The sequence below is a fragment of the Oncorhynchus gorbuscha genome, linkage group LG12, assembly GCF_021184085.1.
Source record: "Oncorhynchus gorbuscha isolate QuinsamMale2020 ecotype Even-year linkage group LG12, OgorEven_v1.0, whole genome shotgun sequence".
In the NCBI taxonomy this organism is placed as follows: domain Eukaryota; kingdom Metazoa; phylum Chordata; class Actinopteri; order Salmoniformes; family Salmonidae; genus Oncorhynchus; species Oncorhynchus gorbuscha.
This window is the reverse complement of record NC_060184.1, coordinates 48,185,401-48,207,641: the sequence shown is the minus strand read 5'-3', so window position 1 is coordinate 48,207,641 and position 22,241 is coordinate 48,185,401. Positions and strand designations below refer to the sequence as shown.

Below are 22,241 nucleotides of genomic sequence, written 5' to 3'. Positions count from 1 at the left end.
TCCATGCTTTTTATTACAATCAGGCTTGACGATTGCAATGCTCTCCTGTCTTGTCTACCGAAGAAAGCCATTGTTTTAGAATACATTTGAAGATTATTCTATTGGTTTTTAAATCAATCCACGATTGTTCACCCCAATACAAGTCAGACATGCTTGTTAAAAGTTACAGTTCCTTCGGAAAGTATTCAGACCCCTTTACTTTTTCCACATTTTGTTAAGGTACAACCTTATTTTAAAACATATTCACTGGTCCCCCCCCCCATCTACACAATACCCCATAATGGGCAAAGCAAAAACAGTTTAGACATTTTTGCTCATTTATTAAAAATTAAAAAACTTAAATAAAAATTGTACATAGGTATTCAGACCCTTTATTCAGTACTTTGTTGAAGCAGCTTTGGCAGCGATTACAGAATCGAGTCTTCTTGGGTATGACGCTACAAGCGTGGCACACCTGTATTTGGGGAGTTTCTCCCATTCTTCTCTGCAGATCCTCTCAAGCTGACCATTCCTCATATTCTTACGTTAGAATTATTGTTCCAGTATCCATTTTTGACGATGTTATAGTTTCGGCGGGAAAAGCCTGTTAACACAGACATTCCTCTGGTGGATTTAACTGGAGGGGGAGAAAGAGCCCCCCTTTCCCTTGTAATTTACAACAGGGTGTGAACTGTCAAACGGGTCCAGTTCCCTCCACGCCTCTTCTGTGGGTGAGAGAAGGTCTGGTTATTGTCAACCATTGCCAAGCTGATCTGACCCCATTGTGATCCTCACAGGACAGTCATGACAATAGACAGGTGTGTGCCTTTCCAAATCATGTCCAATCAATTGAATTTACCACAGGTGGACTCCAATCAAATTGTAGAAACATCTCAATGATGATCAATGGAAACAGGATGCATCTGAGCTCAATTGCGTCTCATAGCAAAGGGCCTAAATGCTTATGTAAATAAGATATTTCAGTTTTTAACTTGCAAACTTTTCTAAAAACCTGTTTTGCTTTGTAATTATAGGGTATTGTGCTTAGATTGCTAAGTGCTTTAAAAAAAATTACATTCTACCATTCGGCTGTAACGTAACAAAATGAGGAAAAAGTCAAGGGGTCTGAATATTTTCCGAAGGCACTGTGTGTACCCAGTAGGTCCCTCAGGTCCTCTCGCACTGGCATTTTAACTACTCAAAAGCCTAGGACCATAAGGCATGGAGGGGCCTGCCAGAGAACCTGAGTGGGGCCGAAACTGTGGACATATTTAAAAGAGATCTTAAAACACACCCTTTTAGCTTTGCTTTTCCTTAGGCTTTTTTTTCCAGTTTTTATAGTTATTCTTTTGTTTTTTTATCCTCTTTTGTTTGTTGTGTAGTAAATATTTCAGTTTTCCTTTTCATATATATATTTTTTCATGTGAAGCACATTCCGTTGCATTCCATGTCTTAATGTGCTGTATAAATAAAGCTTGATTTGATTATAATCGGGCGGTGTGATTACATTTGTAATTTTTCTTTCTCCATTTACTAAACTCTAGGTAAATAACCACAATATTGTTTAAAAAAGTGTCCAAGTAAATCCCACTGTCAGATTATAATGAGTTTTACAGTATTTTTGTACAGATTTGAACTAATTTGCACCCTGATATCGCCCTACAGCTCTGAGAAAGAATAATCTTTCTGCTTTAATTGGGAAAAGAACAAGGCAATAAAGTTGAATTAAATCGTTTTAATGTCTATATCATGTCACAATGAAGAATATATCCCATTGGTGTCGCATTACTGAATAAGAAAAGTACAGGGAACTGTCGTCTCATGTCTTTGAAAGAATGGAATTTGAAGATTCACAAGATCTTTCCCTACTCTACAGTATGCATGAGGCCCTATATCTCTTATATCACACACACACACACGCACGCACACACACACGCACGCACGCACGCACGCACGCACGCACGCACGCACACACACATCAGGGGCCCTGGTAACCATCTGCACTTTAAAAGGAAGGCATTAGTCATGTGTGCCACTTGCTCTCACATTGGCTGATAACGTCTATGGTCCATTATTCATCACTCATCCTCTCCCCATTGGAGCAGCATTAGTGGAGTGTGTGGTGAAATCCGACGAGCATTGGATGGAGCTGAGGTGTGCTGCACCTGCTTACTAACAAAACCGATAGGGCTTGCCGATTTGTACACATCCAGGTATGAAAGAAAACGGGAGTCAACAAAATATAAACGGTAAACATTAAATCGTGAAACCCATGGATAGAAAGTCCCGCCTTGTGTTTTGAGACTCTTGTTTTCTTGTTTTAAAAAATGAACTCGAGCTTTTACGCCTACGGGCCTTTTAAGTCTTACTGCAGGCCGAAGCCTCTACGTCTATGGCCTACACCCACCCTCATACAGAGTGTTGTTATTGAAGAGCTCTAGTGTTCCAAGGTTTAGGGTTTCTCTGTGCTGCAGATAAACATGTGGTTTGGAGCCCCCTGGTTTAGCAGCTTCTAGGCCAGGGACGCGGCCCAAACGACCCCCTATTCCCTATATAGTGCACTTCTTCTGACCAGAGACCCGGTCAAAAGTAGTGCACTGAAAAGGGAATAGGGTGCCATTTGGAAAGCCGACTAGAGTTTATTTAAGGACACAGAGATGAGGAGACTTGTCCCTACCTGAACTGTGAAATGGACCCAAGGGAACTAAGGGAGTGAATTATTTATAATAAGGGGTACATGGAGAAAATCTGACCTGTCTGAAATGGAAATGGATGGCCCTTCCTTCAGCAAAATATATTTGACCTAAACCCTAACTGAACACTTGAAAAAAAAAACATGACCATTCCCCAATACCAACAATCATAATTAAAACAAAGTGGATAGCAGGGAATGTTTGGCCTCACTTCTTGGCCAGACCAGAGCCTTAGATATGCAGTTTTAGGAACTGTTCTTCATCTTGTAAGCATTACATGGCAACGCAAGAATTTTGATAGCACACAGGGTTGCGGGCCAGAAGGTTGTAGATTCACAGACTACCGTGGACAAGAGTAGGGGTGGATTTATCTCCTTTATATCATTGTTTTTTATAGAAATGTAATGTAATTCTACATTTTTATATCTTAGCAAAATCCTTATTAATACCACACAAATTATGGAAAATACAGGCTAAGAGTGGACAGAGACATAGACCTATGTCTTCATCTTGTCATATTTCTCCAATGCCAAATCAGCGTGCCTTTTTTGCAATGAAACCGTCCCTGTTTGCAAATGATTTTATCTGAGAAGTCATTAGGAATCTGAGCATGGTACTTTCAAAAGTTAGGTCTATCTTTCCAACCCAGACAGAGTAGGCCTACTCTAATCTAAGCTTTAACTGCTGGCTACTCTTCTTCCATGGCTTAACCCAACAAGAGAAGGTCACAAGGGTTTCCCTAAAATGCTGTCTGGGTTTGAACATCTTCTATTGTACAGAAAGTGAATAGCTTAAATCAATTGATAGTGACATAATTAGATTACTTCCCAAGCAAACTCAACAAAAAGAATGATCCTCGGATAAAAAAGTTTGTATAGCTCAGCCTCAGAATGTCAAAGAAATTAAACAATGATATCCCCTCTCACTTCTTTCCCCGGGTATTTTACATACTGTTTATAGCATAAAGCATTGCAGACCAAAGTGCTGTTATAGCTCACTGTTGCATTTGATTTTCTTAAACTAATAAGCGGTAGGCCTGTGCTTTGGACATTTTCTTTAATAAAAAAGGTAGGCCTATGGGCAATGTTCCCTCTAGACTGCGAGCGTGCGCGCACTTCCTCCAGGACTGCTGCACAGTAGAAATGCCATGCTGCACAGAGACACAGGAGACTGAACCCTATTAGTTTGCACTATATAGATCAACGTTTTTGTTGTTGCTGATCGAATCGACATTATATCAGCCCCTTTTTTAATGCAACAAATCAAATCTAACCTTGCAAGACTGGAGTCAGGAATATATCCAGCAAATCAAATCCAATTTTATTTGTCACATACACATGGTATGTGGGGCGGCAGCGTAGCCTAGTGGTTAGAGCGTTGGACTAGTAACCGGAAGGTTGCGAGTTCAAACCCCCGAGCTGACAAGGTACAAATCTGTCGTTCTGCCCCTGAACAGGCAGTTAACCCACTGTTCCCAGGCCGTCATTGAAAATAAGAATATGTTCTTAACTGACTTGCCTGGTTAAATAACCGTGTAAAAAAAAAAAAAAAAAAAAAAAAAAAAAAAATGGTGAGCAGATGTGAATGCGAGGGTAGTGAAATGCTTGTGCTTCTAGTTCAGACAATGCAGTAATAACCAACCAATCTAACCTAACAATTCCACAACTACTAGCTTATACACACAAGTGTAAAGGGATAAAGAATATGTACATACAGATATATGAATGAGTGATGGTACAGAATGGCATAGGCAAGATGCAGTAGATGGTATAGAGTACAGTATGAGTAATGTAGGGTATATAAACATAAAGTGGCTAGTGATACATTTTTACATCAATTTCCATTATTGAAGTGGCTGGAGTTGAGTCAGTATGTTGGCAGCAGCCACTCAATGTTAGTGGTGGCTGTTTAACAGTGTGAAGGCCTTGAGATAGAAGCTGTTTTTCAGTCTCTCGGTCCCTGCTTTGATGCACCTGTACTGACCTCGCATTCTGGATGATTTCGGGTTGAACAGGCAGTGGCTCGGGTGGTTGTTGTCCTTGATGATCTTTATGGCCTTCCTGTGATATCGGGTGGTGTAGGTGTCCTGGAGGGCAGGTAGTTTGCCCCCGGTGATGCTTTGTGCAGACCTCACTACCCTCTGGAGAGCCTTACGGTTGTGGGCGGAGCAGTTGCCGTACCAGGTGGTGATACAGCCCGACAGGATGCTCTCGATTGTGCATCTGTAGAAGTTGGTGAGTGCTTTTGGTGACAAGACAAATTTCTTCAGCCTCCTGAGGTTGAAGAGACGCTGCTGCGCCTTCTTCACAATGCTGTCTGTGTGGGTGGACCAATTCCGTTTGTCCGTGATGTGTACGCCGAGGAACTTAAAACTTACTACCCTCTCCACTACTGTCCTGTCGATGTGGATAGGGGGGTGCTCCCTCTGCTGTTTCCTGAAGTCCTCAATCATCTCCTTTGTTTTTTTGGCATTGAGTGTGAGGTTATTTTCCTGACACCACACTCCGAGGGTCCTCACCTCATCCATGTAGGCCGTCTCGTCGTTGTTGGTAATCAAGCCTACCACTGTAGTGTCATCCGCAAACTTGATGATTGAGTTGGGGACGTGCATGGCCACGCAGTCGTGGGTGAACATGGTGTACAGGAGAGGGCTCAGAACGCACTCTTGTGGGGCCCCAGTGTTGAGGATCAGCGGGGTGGAGATGTTACCTACCCTCACCACCTGGGGGCGGCCCGTCAGGAAGTCCAGTACCCAGTTGCACAGGGTGGGGTCGAGACCCAGGGTCTCGAGCTTGATGACGAGTTTGGAGGGTACTATGGTGTTAAATGCTGAGCTGTTGTCAATGAGCAGCCTTCTCACATAGGTATTCCTCTTGTCTAGATGGGTTAGGGCGGTGTGCGTCATCTGTGGACCTATTGGGGCGGTAAGCAAATTGGAGTGGGTCTAGGGTGTCAGGTAGGGTGGAGGTGATATGGTCCTTGACTAGTCTCTCAAAGCACTTCATGATGACGGAAGTGAGTGCCACGGGGCGGTAGTCGTTTAGCTCAGTTACCTTAGCTTTCTTGGGAACAGGAACAATGGTGGCCCTCTTGAAGCATGTGGGAACAGCAGACTGGGATAAGGCTTGATTGAATATGTCCGTAAACACACCAGGCAGCTGGTCTGCGCATGCTCTGAGGACACGGCTGGGGATGGCGTCTGGGCCTGCAGCCTTGCGAGGGTTAACACGTTTAAATGTTTTACTCGCTTCAGCTGCAGTGAAGGAGAGCCCGCAGGTTTTGGTAGCGGGCCGTGTCAGTGGCCCTGTATTGTCCTCAATGCGAGCAAAGAAGTTATTTAGTCTGTCTGGGAGCAAGACATCATGGTCCGCGGCGGGGGGCTGGTTTTCTTTTTGTAATCCGTGATTGACTGTAGACCCTGCCACATACCTCTTGTATCAGCAGGTATATTTCACATGTCACCCCCAAAGCCAATTCCTCTTTTGGCCGCCTTTCCTTCCAGTTCTCTGCTGCCAATGACTGGAACGAACTGCAAAAATGTCTGAAGCTGGAGACTCATATCTCCCTCACTAAATTTAAGCACCAACTGTCAGAGCATCTCACAGATCATTGCACCTGTATACAGCCCATCCAACTACCTCATCCCCTTACTGTTATTTAATTTGCTCCTTTTCACCCCAGTATCTCTAGTTGCACACTCATCTTCTGCACATCTATCACTCCAGTGTTTAATTGCTATATTGTAATTATTTCGCCACTATGGCCTATTTATTGCCTTACTCTAATCTTACTTCATTTGCACACATTGTACATAGACTTTTTTCTATTGTATTATTGACTGTATGTTTGTTTATTCAATGTGTAACTCTGTGTTGTTGTTTGTGTCGCACTGCTTTGCTTTATCTTGGCCAGGTCGTAGTTGTAAATGAGAACTTGTTCTCAACTAGCCTACCTGGTTTAATAAAGGTGAAATAAATACATTTTAAAAGTCTGATTTTGTTGTAGGCAGAGCCAGTCTATTTGCAGGGGTAGCCCAGGAGCGGTCTTATAATCACCCAAGACTGAATGAATGAGCTTTTCAGATCCGTTTAGATCAGAGTGCAGAGCCAAGCGTGTTCACGTGTTGATATTCTTTGATAGTTAGCGAGTTATTAGCCCAGTTATAGCTAAGTATAGGTCAGCCATGGGGAGTTACTGATTCCTACAAGAGCACAACATGTGTAAGCTACATTTCAAGCGGTCTTTGAAAAGCCAGTCAGGTAAAAAAGCTTAGGTCTTAATTAAAGGGACAGTGTTGTATTTTGTGACAGACTTGAATATGCAAATAAGCCAATAGGCAGACGGGTAGGCTAATGTACATTGTCTAATTCTCTGTATGTTAATAGTAATTAATTGTATTTTGTAAAGTGGTGTCTTGTGCCATACAACACAATACAATTCAATTTACAGTCACCTATTTGGCCCATTGTGTTACAGACCAAGTAAAAAATATTTAATTAATGTCAAGCCCTTTATAATGTAAAAACAATTTTTTAATTCTGCAATGTAGGCCTGTATTTAACACCACATATAGGCTACTGTAGGCTATATCATAGAAATCAAAAGCTATTTCCATGTGAAAATGTTATGAGATTTGTTCCATTAGTTTTGTTGGTAGGACAACTGTTCATTATCCTCAAATAGCCACAATAGCCTATTGGCTACTGTCTAAAAATGTAAGGTACAGCCTCAGTGTTCACTGTAAATGTACGCAGGAAGTTGCAAAAAAGTCTCACAATGTTCAAGTTTCCGCTCACAAGACCTAAAATGTGCTTTTTGCCCCAAGAAATTAGAGGGAACATTGCCTATGGCATACCTTCTCATACCCCCTCAATTCGAGTTTTGGTTTTAACTTAGCATTCCTTCACTGACACGGAAGTAGACCATTTAAAGAGTGCATAGTGGGTGGAGGAATTAACCGACAAATCCGACCCGAATGTGCGAGGTTAAGAACTTTCATAAACACATCATGAGCAAGTAACATGTTGTTTTCAATCAAAACAATTGTAGTAGTAGCAAGCTCTAGGCAAGTCTGCGCGCAAGATCTTTTGGAATAGGCCTAATAAATAAAACCTTTGGAAGAAGCCTTTGACTCTCCTCCTGAACTGCCACTGTAGGCCAACACAGCACAGTCAATTGTTAGGCAGCACACCAAACCCTATTTCATCAGCAAGAGCAGAGCAGGCCGGAGCTCAGTGTTACAATATTCATTGCCGTGTGTAATGCAGCCTAGCTGTATTTACACCATCCCAGCAGCTACCTTAGAAATAGAACTGTGCTTCTCCCAGCATGCACTTCATAGCCTATAGGGTATGGATCATTTGATTGAGACCACACTAAATAGCCTATAGGCGCACTTGATATTGCGCACTCAGCCTAATAAGCAACTCATTCTAAAACACTGAGAAATATTGGAATTTCATCAATTACATGACCCTCCCCTGGACAAGATTTAACAAAAATAATAATACTAAACCCTCCCCTTGACTGAAATTGAAAAAGCATGACCCACCCTCATTTTCCTCCAGGTAACAATTCTGTAAATGTCGATCCATCCCTAACTAACACGACATTGGTAACTTCCTTCATCTCAAGATATTGACTTCCAGTGCTTTAGCCACAAGAAGCGTTGGAGGCTGATAGAAAAACAGCATGTTGGGGGCCGTGTGGCTCAGTGGTTAAGGGCGCTGTACTGCAGCTGTGCCACCAAAGACTCTGGGATCGCGCCCAGGATCTGTCGTAACCCGTAACCGGCCGAGACCGGGAGGTCCGTGGGGCTACGCACAATCGTCCGTCTGTGTTAGGGAGGGCTTGGCCGGTAGGGATATCCTTGTCTCATAGGGCACCTTGTCTCATAGGGCACCAGCGACTCCTGTGGCGCGCCGGGCGCAGTGCGCGCTAACTAAGGTTGCCAGGTGCATGTTGTTTCCTCCTACACATCGGTGTGGCTGGCTTCCAGGTTGGATGCGAGCTGTGTTGTAGCGATGAGTCAAGATAGTAGCTACTAAAAAACAATTGGATACCACGAAATTGGGGAGAAAATGGGGTAAAAAAAAACAGCGTGTTAGCACTGCTACGCTAGCAACCACAGTAGAGGAAGGTCTGGCAGAGAGAGACACGCTCCACAGGTGGGACAGTGAGAGAGGGTAGGCAGTCTAAGGTCAAGGCAGACCTGCAGGTTCAGCTTGGAGAGCAATAACTGTGCTGAATTACGCACATGAATTAAGCTATTTCCTGATACTGTCATATACTATATTAAACACTCATTTAGAAATGCATCGCTCTCAGATAATCTTTTAATAAAAGGCAGTGTAAAAGCATCACACTAAAGCATTGTTCTGCAACTGAATATGAGAAGGAAATCAAATGAAGCAATGAAAAATGTAAGAGCCAAGTCAATTCCCGGAGGGTTTCCTTTCCCTCGCTCTCTATCTCCAACTAAACAGACATGGATAATGTAATATGCAAACCTCCCCTGGGATTATTTTGAGCAATCAGACACAGACAGCACAGACCAGGGTTGTATCCAGCACGAGAGCCAAAATAGGGAGGGGGGGCTACATGAAATCCTCCAAAAAGCAATGCTTGTTTTCTATTACAAAATGTTTTGCAAAGATGTGCATTCATGAATATGACCCTGGCTGGACAGACATCAAAAAGCAACACTTCATCAAACAACTCCCCATGCAGCGAAAAAAGGCTAAGCTACGCTAACAACACAGCGAGTGTACAATATCTTGTAATCACAGAAACAGAACGTACAGTATAGGGCATGCTCCTGGTAACTCTGACATTTATAGGGCAATGTGTGATAATAAACCACCGAGGCATACTTAAAACTTGAACACTTCCTTGATTTATTTGGCCATACACACAGTCAGTTCAGAGGAAGAAACATGACAGGAAAGGAGGCTGAGTAGTTGTAATAGCTTGACCTGGGTTTTATGGTCTTGGCCTTCACGATACTGTGTGCCAGGAAGATATAACGGAACAGTTATAGAACTAGAAAGTGTCATTTTCATGAAGGGAAATTGTGTACTTGCTTCGAATCAAAGCAAATCAAACTTGATTTAAATTGCATTTAACGTCACAACACATACATTAAAACAATAAAAATGTATGGTAGTGGAAGAGGTTTATAAGTTCAAATAAACTAACTAAGGAGTGTGGCAATAAGAGATAATCTAACATCCAATGAGTGGTATTATATTTATACTGAGACTTGTCCGTGTGTCTGTTTGTTGACATACTGCTGCTATCAAGGCACAAGACGAGACCCAGATGCAGACACAGGAGGCAGATGGTTGGAGTCTTACAATGTTTATTAATCCAAAGGGGTAGGCAAGAGAGTGGTCGTGGACAGGTGAAAAGGTCAAAAACAGATCAGAGTCCAGGAGGCACAGAGTGGCAGACAAGGCAGGCAGAATGGTAATGCAGGCAGGTATGGAGTCCAGGCAAGGGTCAAAACCGGGAGGACTGGAAAAGGAGAATAGCAAAAGGAGTATGGGGAAAAACACGCTGGTTGACTTGACTAAACATACAAGACGAACTGGCACAGAGAGACAGGAAACACAGGGATAAATACACTGGGGAAAATAAGCGACACCTGGAGGGGGTGGAGACAATCACAGGAACAGGTGAAACAGATCAGGGCATGACAGCTGCTTCGTTCTGACGAGCTACTCCAGTCTTTGATAAGGTAATGTGGAATTTAACATGGCATGATTGTGATAATGATCACCACCACATTCACAGCAATATCACCAGTTAAAACCACAACAAAGAACACTACAACAAACCAATGGTTTGTACTTCCAACAACAAGTACTTACTGGTTCAGTGCTTTGCTACTCGTAACAACGAACGAGAAATTTGTCACACAATCAATGTGTCGATATCAATAAAAGGTCACAATAAGGTGCAGAGCATTCTATTTGTCTGTTGGGGGGGCAAGGAGAAACCCTGCTCCGCTTAGTAACTGACAATTAATCTGTCAGTCTATGTTGTTGTTTTTTGTTTGAATTGTTTATGTGTTCACTATGCGGGGGGAAATGATGAGACAAGCGGAACTACGTGGCTAACAACTGTTGTAACAGGGATTATTATCGTAGCAACACACTTTTGGAGTGAAGGCAATCCCACGCTGTTTTAGCTAGTTTTAAAAAATTAATAAAAAAATGTTACCCCCTTTTTTCTCCCCAATTTCGTGGTATCCAATTGTTAGTAGTTACTATCTTGTCTCATCGCTACAACTCCTGTATGTACGGGCGCGGGAGAGACGAAGGTCGAGTGCCATGCGTCCTCCGATACACAACCCAACCAAGCCACACTGCTTCTTAACACAGCGCGCATCCAACCCAGAAGCCAGCCGCACCAATGTGTCAGAGGAAACACCGTGCACCTAGCGACCTGGTCAGCATGCACTGCGCCCAGCCCACCACAAAAGTCGCTAGTGCGCGATGAGACAAGGATATCGCTGCTGGCCAAACCCTCCCTAACCCGGACAACGCTAGGCCAATTGTGCGTCGCCCCATGGAGCTCCCGGTCGCGGCTGGCTGCGACAGAGCCTGTGCTCGAACCCAAAGTCTCTGGTGGCACATTGCGATGCAGTGCCTTAGACCACTGCACCACCCGGGGAGCCTGTTAGCTAGGTTTTTTTGTGTCTTCGGTTGAAGTGTGTATGTTAGGATGGTAACGTTATAATAATTAAGGAAGAAGTGTGAATTCATGTCAGGAATAAGAGTGTGAAGGTTTTGGATTTCCTCCCTTCTGTAATAAGCAGCCAATGAGGTATTTGTCCTTTATTCGTGTGTTTAATCTGATACCGTTATATCTCCTGCTAAACTGTTTTTATGTATGTAAGGCACTTCAGAGTTATACCAAGCTAATAAGTCACTCACAAGACAAGAAATTTGTAAGAGTGTGCTTAACTGTTTTTTCTTTTACTTTATAGTTCGCACGGGAGGTGATAATTCTGACTAGAACTAGAACTACTAATAAATGTTAACTATTTGTTTTTAATATATCACCTCTTGAAGACCATAGTCAGAACCACAAACGTATGATTATTCCATGCAAAACAAATGTACCCATTGAGCTCTATCACCGGAGTTATACAGCAAGTACCTGCATGCTTTTCATGATCGGCAAACCATCAATTGATCATGTAATTTCCAGATGCGTAGGGCAGCCTCACGATATCTCTCAATATTGGCCACCATTAATTGGACTTGAGGGATATAAAATAGAAAGTTAAATATACCTGACAAGTATGGGGGGGGGGGTTTAGGTTCATTTCCCATCCATTCTTCACTCTGTCTGTCAAGCAGCAGAAAGACGCATTCGCCGATGTACTGTTAGCTGATCAGTTTTACTTCGCAAGCTACCGGTAGAAACCTTGTACAGTTGACTAAACATAGTGGTAAAGGAGACCTAATGTCCTTTTGTACTCCAGCCAACGTAGGCCTACCTAGCGAAGTTAGCCGACATTATCCCCTTTTCAACATTGTTTTTAAAGTGTTTAATCACAATTGCTGCAGTGCTGACAGATGATAGGCTATTGATTGATGGGCCACGTCAAATTGGCCGGCTAGCTAATAGCAGATCACGTCGATATAGCTAGTTAAAAATCTAAATAAACTAGATGGCTATATCCAAATGTTGTTTGATTTAATTTCCATCGATAATGGTGATGACAGTAGTCTGACTGGCAACTTAACCAGGACGAGGACTCGCCGACGTCAAGCTCTTTCTAAAAGCCTAATCTCTGATGAAGAAAGCTAAATGACACGTTGTTTGCTTAGCTAGCTAGCTAGCCACACGCCAAATGGACATGTCTACCCTCACGTATCGGAAAACACCTGATCAATTGATATTTACTGATGATGAAAAGTATGCAGTTACTTGCTGTGTAAATCTGATGATAGAACTAAATGTGGAATAATGGGAACTCTGTAGTTCTGATTATCCTCTTCAAGAGGTGATGACATTAAAACCAAATAGTTATAACATTTATTAAGCAATCCCTTCAAAATGGCACGTAGTGGTCACCGGTTTTGGCGGAGCTGGGGGGTCTCCTTGCTCCCCGGCAGTCAAGTCAAAATGTTCTGCACCCTATTGTGAGGTTTTATTGATAAGGACCGATAGATTACGAGGTTAATTCAAATTGTTTTAATGTTAGCTCGTTCCAACGCTTTGCAGCACGCCTGAATGACATTGGGTTTACCTGAGGACACCTTTTATACACAGGAACACACATTATCTGGTTCGTTTGATCGGTTGCAGTGATCCGAGGCTCCAAGGAGAATGTCTCTGTCCTCTCTAAGAGATTCTGACAAAACAGAGTTATTGCGGTGCTGGGAGGTTCCAAGCATTTCAGCAAAGTAAAAGAAACCGATGATAGAAATATTCCCACCTATGATGATGAATGCTCACTCTATTCTTCCCCTCCTTTACTAAAAACACCATCCTTCCTTCCCTTTCTTCTGGGCATATCTCGGACGAGATGAGACAGTCCCTTTCCCACTGGGCACAGATGTCAGTTCAACGTCTAGTTTTGATTTACAGTTGGTCGAGTTGACACCTAAAGTGAATTTAATGTGAAAAAAAAGACGAAATTCCCTTACATTGATGACTCTTTTCAAATCCAATCAGTTGATTCAACATCATCATATTTTTGGGGGTTGAAATTACATGGAAACGACATTGATTCAACCAGTTTTTCCTGAGTGAGTATTGATAGTCCGACCAGAGCTGGGCCGGAAGGAAGGTGTCAGCAGCCTCTTATTAATCTAAGGATGTGAATATAAAAGACTTTAGCCTTCCTCTTGAAGACAGAGAGGTATACTGGAAGGGGGAGGTGGGGTGAAGGGGGAGTGAGACTATGGTGGTGGGGGTGACATGACAGAGGAAATGACGGGGTATTTGTGCTAAAAGCCTACGCTGTCCCAGACACACAACGCAACGATAAATGAGCCCAGGAAGAGGGAAGAAAACAGGGAGTGAGTGTGTGTGTGTGTGCATGCGTGCGTGTGTGTGTGTGCACGCGTGTGTATGTGTGCGGGTGGGTGCATTTGTGTGTGTGTGTGTGTGTGTCTGTGTGTGTGTGTGGAGTGATCAACGTGTCGTCTGTTATCACACGAAGCGACACTGGGGCTGTAGACCTGAGATGATTAGAAGGCACAGGGTAACTTAATAATCTGTCTGGACCAGATGCGCCACCGCCATCGTTACGACTAAACACCTGAGTGCTAGGCTGCAGTGCTGAGCTGGGCTAGTACGAACAATAACAAGGGACCCAGGTTCTTGCCTTTTATTTCGTTTCATGGGGACGGAGTGACAGACCAAGAGCCAGCAATTAATCTCCATATTTTGTGACTGTCGAGAAGGTCAACGAGGTCTAAGTTAATCTGTTGTTCTGGGCTTCATCCCAAATGCACCTAATTCCCTATATAGTGTACTCGTTTTGGCCTGGCCCCATAGGGCTCTGGTCAAAAGTAGTGCACTTTGTAGGGTATAGGGTGCTATTTTGGGACCTAGCCTCTTTCTGAGATGCTTTAATGTGACTCACCCTCAGTCCGCACACAGACGTTTAGGATGAATATCTACTTGGGGGATGTGCTGGGCGTTAATTAGATATTAAGTATTCATCTGCCAAAAGCACCCCTAGTCCAGTTTTTTTATCATCATCTAATCACTCTGTTCTAGGGAGGTCTATTTTCTCTCCTTGGGGAGTTGCCAGGGAATATGTTTCGAAGTAGTTTTAGATTGAAGGGTATTGTCACGCTCTGGTCGAAGTATTTTGTGTTTATCTTTATGTATTGGGTCAGGCCAGGGTGTGGCATGGGGTTTTTGTATTGTGGTGTGTTTTGTCTTGGGGTTTTGGTGTGTATATATTGGGATTGGAGCTAGTGGGGTGATCTAGCAAAGTCTATGGCTGTCTGGAGTGGTTCTCAATCAGAGGCAGGTGTTTATCGTTGTCTCTGATTGGGAACCATATTTAGGCAGCCATATTCTTTGAGTTTGTCGTGGGTGATTGTCCTTAGTGTCATTGTTCCTGTCGCTGTGCTAGTTCACACAAGTAGAGGCTGTTTCGGTGTTTGTTTCGTTATTTACGTTCTTTGTTTTGTAGTGTTTGTGTTCATTCGTGTTTACCTTGTTTATTAAACATGGATCGCAATCTACACGCTGCAGTTTGGTCCGACTCTCCTTCACACCTAGAAAACCGTTACAGGTATTGAGGAACTAAGCAGTTTAACTTGTGTTCATATTCTAATAGAGACCTAACAGAGAACATCTGACATTCTTCCTTCCTGTCTCAGATTATCTGGGGTGTTCACTCTGCGCACAAGTGTTTCCCCGAAATAGTTTTTCCTTAGCAGAACACCAGGCCCCATGAAGTAACATTCAGTGCTACAAACACCAAACGTTCAGTTCAAATCAATAGTAATCCATGTAGGGTCTATTCTGTTTGTTGGTGTTCATGTTTGTGTTGTGTGGGAAAAATCTATAAAAACACAAAACAATTGAACCACTTTTTTTGTTTTTTAAGGGGGGCAACAGAGGTATGTAGGGAGGCCAGCCCTCCTTGGGTTGGGGTAACACTGTTCATGGACTGTACCTCTATCTGGGAGCTGTTGTCAGTGTCCTGGCTGTCCTCTGCTGAGAGCAGGCCTGGGAAACCCCCATCAGGTTGGTCTTGACCCTGATCCTGACCCTGCTCATGGTCCTGGCTGGCCCTGTTGCTGTCCCTGTTACGTGGCTGTTCTGGGGACAGCCACCTCCTCCACCGGTGACTGTACAGCTTCACATCAACCGCCATGTCCTCCTTATCCAGAGGCTGCCCTTGCACGTAGGAGTAGGAGTCCCCTGGGGTGCACAGAGAGAGAGAGAGAAGGAGGGGAGATGAGTACAAGAGGAATGTTGCAGTGACATATTATAGGTATATTTATTTGTTTATTTGGATCCCCATTATCTTTTGCAGAAGCAGCAGATAATATAAAGAATAAATATATGTACAAAATTGACTATATATTAAAATGATTCACATTTATTTAAAAGCCACAAGCCATTTGTCATCATATCCAATATTTTTCTTTGCTCTGAAATGGAAAAGGTGATGACAATACAACTCATTTAATATCGCAATCACTCCGCTCTCTCCTCAGTATCATTTGTATACCAAGATATTCTCAATGATTGATTTTTTATTTTTTTTAAGTAGTCAGACTGGAATGAGAAACTATATTGTACACCAGTGGAGCGTAGCAGCCTAATGCTTGCTGTGCTTCTACACCTGCATTGCTTGCTGTTTGGGGTTTTAGGCTGGGTTTCTGTACAGCACTTTGAGATATCAGCTGTACGAAGGGCTATATAAATACATTTGATTTGATTTGATTAATTACATAGAACAATCATATTTTTAAGGTCAACAAGGCAGAGGTTCAGTGGTGGAGCCAAAACTCTGGTCGGGTCATTAATTGTCTGCCACTCTCATAATTCACTATCCCAAGGGACTGTTCCTCGTTGCTTTATGGAGAAATTATACTACTTCGGATGAAACAGGTGCATATTAGCAGTGAAACCGTTTTAGACACACGAGAGGCCCACAGTCACACCTAGTACATGGAGTTGTTCCTGAACATGGGACCTGACCAGGACCACGACAAACTCTGGTCAGGAAAAACTCTGGGCCCGAGTTATAGCTAGTTAGGTCATGTGTTGAGAAAAATCCCAGGGCCAATTGTCATACCTTATCATCCCTAATGCACTGAGGTGGTAAACTGAAGACATGAGAGAAGCTGCGGTGTTATTAGACACAGACACTTGAGTACAGTTCCAGACTGCTGTGCTGACTGACTGCTTTCTCTCTGCAGATGGCAGTTGGTTCCCTGTGTTCAAACGTGGCACAGTGAGGACAGGGCACTCACGCCCAACACTCACAGGCACACACACACACACGACATAAGGCAGATTATCACTTCAACGTGTCCTAGAGCCTAGCCTAGGTTTGTCCTTTAAATCACTTTCCCAACTAAAATGTAAGTTCCCAGACCTGACGTTGGTTCTAAGCCTGCCTGACCATTAAAGGTCATTACAGCTATGCTAATGAAATGTAAAAACACACAAAATCTCTCAGAGACCAGCAGCGTTCCCCAGGAGAGCAGGAGGTGCTGTGTTTCCTCTGTTGCTGACTTGTGTCCACGGCTGTCTCTCATTTTGTCTTCTCCCCAGAGACAAGCAGGTGTGTTAGTGCACGCAAAGTGGATGCTGACAGATTCACTCTGTAATGAGCATCCACAGAGCAAACAGCCCAGAGACCAGTTGCTGCAAAGACAAGAACAGGGAGACTAACTAACTCTCTCACGCACACGCAGGAAGAACTGCAAGAATTCCAAAGTTAGTGCTGAGAACACTACACAGCGCATAAATCCAAATGTACTGTAATATACAGGTTTGACACGTGGTTTGACATGATTATGATTACAGGGATCAACCAGGACATGTACAGTACCAGTCAAAAGTTTGGACACACCTACTCATTCAAGGGTTTCTTTTTTTTCTACATTCATAATAGTGAAGACATGAAAACTATGAAATAACACATATGGAATCATGAAGTAACCAAAAAAAGTGTTAAACAAATATATAATAATAATATAATATAATAATAATATAATATAATAAGTATTTTTTATATTTGAGATTCTTCAAAGTAGCCACCCATTGGAAAGGATTGGAAAGCTGCCGCAGTCATCCCCCTCTTCAAAGGGGGAGACACCCTGGACCCAAACTGTTACAGACCTATATCCATCCTGCCCTGCCTATCTAAGGTCTTCGAAAGCCAAGTCAACAAACAGGTCACTGACCATCTCGAATCCCACCGTACCTTCTCCACTGTGCAATCTGGTTTCCGAGCCGGTCACGGGTGCACCTCAGCCACACTCAAGGTACTAAACGATATCATAACCGCCATCGATAAAAGACAGTACTGTGCAGCCGTCTTCATCGACCTCGCCAAGGCTTTCGATTCTGTCAATCACCATATTCTTATCGGCAGACTCAACAGCCTCGGTTTTTCGGATGACTGCCTTGCCTGGTTCACCAATTACTTTGCAGACAGAGTTCAGTGTGTCAAATCGGAGGGCATGCTGTCCGGTCCTCTGGCAGTCTCTATGGGGGTGCCACAGGGTTCAATTCTCGGGCCGACTCTTTTCTCTGTATATATCAATGATGTTGCTCTTGCTGCGGGCGATTCCCTGATCCACCTCTACGCAGACGACACCATTCTATATACTTTCGGCCCGTCATTGGACACTGTGCTATCTAACCTCCAAACGAGCTTCAATGCCATACAGCACTCCTTCCGTGGCCTCCAACTGCTCTTAAACGCGAGTAAAACCAAATGCATGCTTTTCAACCGATTGCTGCCTGCACCCGCATGCCCGACTAGCATCACCACCCTGGATGGTTCCGACCTTGAATATGTGGACATCTATAAGTACCTAGGTGTCTGGCTAGACTGCAAACTCTCCTTCCAGACCCACATCAAACATCTCCAATCGAAAATCAAATCAAGAGTCGGCTTTCTATTCCGCAACAAAGCCTCCTTCACTCACGCTGCCAAGCTTACCCTAGTAAAACTGACTATCCTACCGATCCTCGACTTCGGCGATGTCATCTACAAAATGGCTTCCAACACTCTACTCAGCAAACTGGATGCAGTCTATCACAGTGCCATCCGTTTTGTCACTAAAGCACCTTATACCACCCACCACTGCGACTTGTATGCTCTAGTCGGCTGGCCCTCACTACATATTCATCGCCAGACCCACTGGCTCCAGGTCATCTACAAGTCCATGCTAGGTAAAGCTCCGCCTTATCTCAGTTCACTGGTCACGATGGCAACACCCATCCGTAGCACGCGCTCCAGCAGGTGTATCTCACTGATCATCCCTAAAGCCAACACATCATTTGGCCGCCTTTCGTTCCAGTACTCTGCTGCCTGTGACTGGAACGAATTGCAAAAATCGCTGAAGTTGGAGACTTTTATCTCCCTCACCAACTTCAAACATCAGCTATCCGAGCAGCTAACCGATCGCTGCAGCTGTACATAGTCTATAGGAAAATAGCCCACCCATTTTCACCTACCTCATTCCCATACTGTTTTTATACTGTTTTTATTTATTTATTTTTCTGCTCTTTTGCACACCAATATCTCTACCTGTACATGACCATCTGATCATTTATCACTCCAGTGTTAATCTGCAAAATTGTATTATTCGCCTACCTCCTCATGCCTTTTGCACACATTGTATATAGACTGCCCATTTTTTCTACTGTGTTATTGACTTGTTAATTGTTTATTCCATGTGTAACTCTGTGTTGTCTGTTCACACTGCTATGCTTTATCTTGGCCAGGTCGCAGTTGCAAATGAGAACTTGTTCTCAACTAGCCTACCTGGTTAAATAAAGGTGAAATAAAAAAATAAATAAAAAATTGCCTTGATGACAGCTTTCCACACTCTTGGCATTCTCTCAACCAGCTTCACCTGAATAATTGTCCTGCAGTCTTGAAGGAGCTCACACATATTCTGAGCACTTGTCTGCTTTTCCTTCACTGTGATCCAACTCATCCCAAACCATCTCAATTTGGTTGATGTTGGTTGATTGTGGACGCCAGGTCATCTGATGCATCACTCTATCACTCTCCTTCTTGATCAAATAGCCCTTACACAGCCTGAAGGTGTGTGGGGTCACTGTCTATTGTCCCACCAAGTGCAAACAGATGGCATGGTGTATAGCTGCAGAATGCTATGGTAGCCATGCTGGTTAAGTGTGCCTTGAATTAAAAATAAATCACAGTCAGTTTTACCAGCAAAGCACCCCAGACCATCACAACTCCTACTCCATGCATCACGGTGGGAACCACACATGCAGAGATCATCCGTTCACCTACTCTGCATTTCACAAAGACACGGTGGTTGGAACCAAAAATATAAATTTTGGAATCATCAGACCAAAGCACAGATTTACACTGGTCTAATGTCCATTGCTCGTGTTTCTTGGCCCAATCAAGTATCTTCTTCTTATTGGTGTACTTAAGTATTGGTTTCTTTGCAGCAATTCGGCCATGAAGGCCTGATTCACGCAGTCTCCTCTGAACAGTTGATATTGAGATTTGTCTGTTACTTGAACTCTGTGAAGAATTTATTTGGGTTGCAATTTCTGAGGCTGGTAACTCTAATGAACTTAGCCTCTGCAGCAGAGGTAACTCTGGGTGTTCCTTTCCTGTGGCGATCCTCATGAGAGCCAATTTCATCATAGCGCTTGATGGTTTTTGCGACTGCACTTGAAGAAACGTTTACATTTCTTGAAATTTTCCGCATTGACTGACCTTCATGTCTTAGAGTAATGACCCTGAGTAGGTGTGACCAACCATTTGACTGGTACTGTACATGTCCTCATTGACCCCTGTAATAATAATAATGTCAAACCACAGGTCACACTATCAATACATTTAGTCAAATCTTTCCAGAAGTGCTTAAATTCAAGGAATTCGGATGCTGATCATGTTGCTAAAAACACTCCTCTCATTATAGAGTCTAGTCAGCGATGTCTGCTTGGAGCACGTAGCATGCTACTATTTGCTATGCAGAGCTCAATTATGTTCTTCTTATGTGTCTAACACTGCTCCTGTAGCCAATCATTCACTCACCTCTCCCTCTCTTGCTCTCAGGCCCCCACTCTCCATCTCTCTCACTGTCGCCTCCAACCAACTCAAGTTCATGAGCTACGTCTACCTAGACAATGGATGCTCGCGAGATTCCCTGGCACCCAGCACTGTATATTCCGATCCAAAGGGAACCTGTACTGTACATTCCAGGAACACTTAGCTTATTTCTTACCCACCAAAGGACCTTTGTTAGACACGTCAATGTATATGGTGGAAAGTTGCCAAAAGAGAATGCCACGTAACAGAAGTAAGGTTGGACCCAGGTGCAGAGAAGAGACCAGATGAGGAATCAGTAGTTAAGGATAAACATTATGCTTTACTGCGATATGGTAGCCTCATGAACACAATTTACTTGAAAAAACAACAAACACTAAGTCTCAAAAACTCACTCAGGAAATGAACACACACTGTAAACAAAAGACCAAAGAAAACACACCTATTTTAGCAGGGACTCAATCATGAAACAATAAGACACACCTGAGTCCAATAAAAGTCTCTAGGGTGGTCTCAGCCGCCTTCTGGTGCCAGGAGGGACCATGACAACTTCAGAATACACCATGGCTGGACAAAAGATACCCTGACCAAATGTATTGTATTTTTCACAGAATCTCTCTCTCTGAGTCACCATGCAGAAAAAAACCCGCGCTGTGGTCTGTTCATCACTCTCTCTCTGTAATGGCTCGATACTTCTCCCAACTGATTTAGGGTTTGAGAACTCTCATTGTCAAGGAAATACTTGCTCTGTGTTAGTCATTTCAGAGGGGAGAGTACGGACCCCTGAGGAACACCACAAATACATTCGCAGCAGGACGAGACTTCCCCCTGGATGAGTGTGTTCCTTTAGCTTTTGTGTGAGAGGAAATCTTTCCCCTCCTTTCCTCTTTCACTCCCACTGAATACCCTGCAAACCTTCGCTGTGACTCTCAAGAGCGGCTCTTCTCGCCCGATTTACGCCTGTCAACACAACTAACCCACAAATGCCAGAAGAACTGTAATTCGGTTTAACCTACAGCTTTCAAGGACATTTAGGAGATCATAAAAACACAGTGTAAAGGCGTTGGCTGCCCCCCTTCTTTTCATTCTGTCTGGGTGTTTGGGTCCTTCTGGTTGACCCCTTTCTCTGGGTGTATATCTGACTCAATGGCACTGACAGGACACTTCCGTACAAGGCTGGCTGATACGGGAGAGAGCAATGCTGTGTGTGTGTGTGTGTGTGTGTGTGTGTGTGTGTGTGTGTGTGTGTGTGTGTGTGTGTGTGTGTGTGTGTGTGTGTGTGTGTGTGTGTGTGTGTGTGTGTGTGTGTGTGTGTGTGTGTGTGTGTGTGTGTGTGTGTGTGTGTGTGTGTGTGTGTGTGTGTGTGTGTGTTAGTGCATGTTGGAGGAAAGCCTTTTGGCATAAAGGCTCCATTGGTTTCCTAAGCTGTGTATAACTCTCTTTTTCAGGGGTGTCTTTTCCACCCTTCTCCCACTGAAAGCTGCTTCATCAATGTAGCAGGAGCCCCTGCCAAGCACCCTGGAGACACTACCCCGGGGCCCTAGGGTATCCACAGAAACCCTGGACACATGAGCACCTATCTGAGTTGGGGCTGAGAAGCCATAGATATCCTATAAGACACTATAAGACAAGGTCTACTGATGCACCTAAAACTCAGTGCCGTTTCATTTAGATTTGATTTAACCAGGAAGAAACCAGCCTGATCTTGTGAGCACAGCGGTCAGTCTCCTTAACCTGGCTATCAGGAAGTATCATTGAGGTCAGAAAACCCAAGGGTGTCTCCTCCTGGGCTCTCCCACAGT

General features: G+C 43.6%; 1 protein-coding gene across 1 annotated transcript in view; it reads right to left on the bottom strand.

Annotated features, from left to right (window-relative positions):
* The window catches only part of LOC123991088 (plexin domain-containing protein 2-like), a 172,038-nt gene that overhangs the window by 91,448 nt on the left and 58,349 nt on the right, over positions 1–22,241 (bottom strand). The window contains exon 2 of the mRNA XM_046292284.1: positions 15,331–15,578. Coding sequence (XP_046148240.1) covers positions 15,331–15,578 — 248 coding nt within the window. The remainder of the gene's footprint in view (positions 1–15,330; positions 15,579–22,241) is intronic.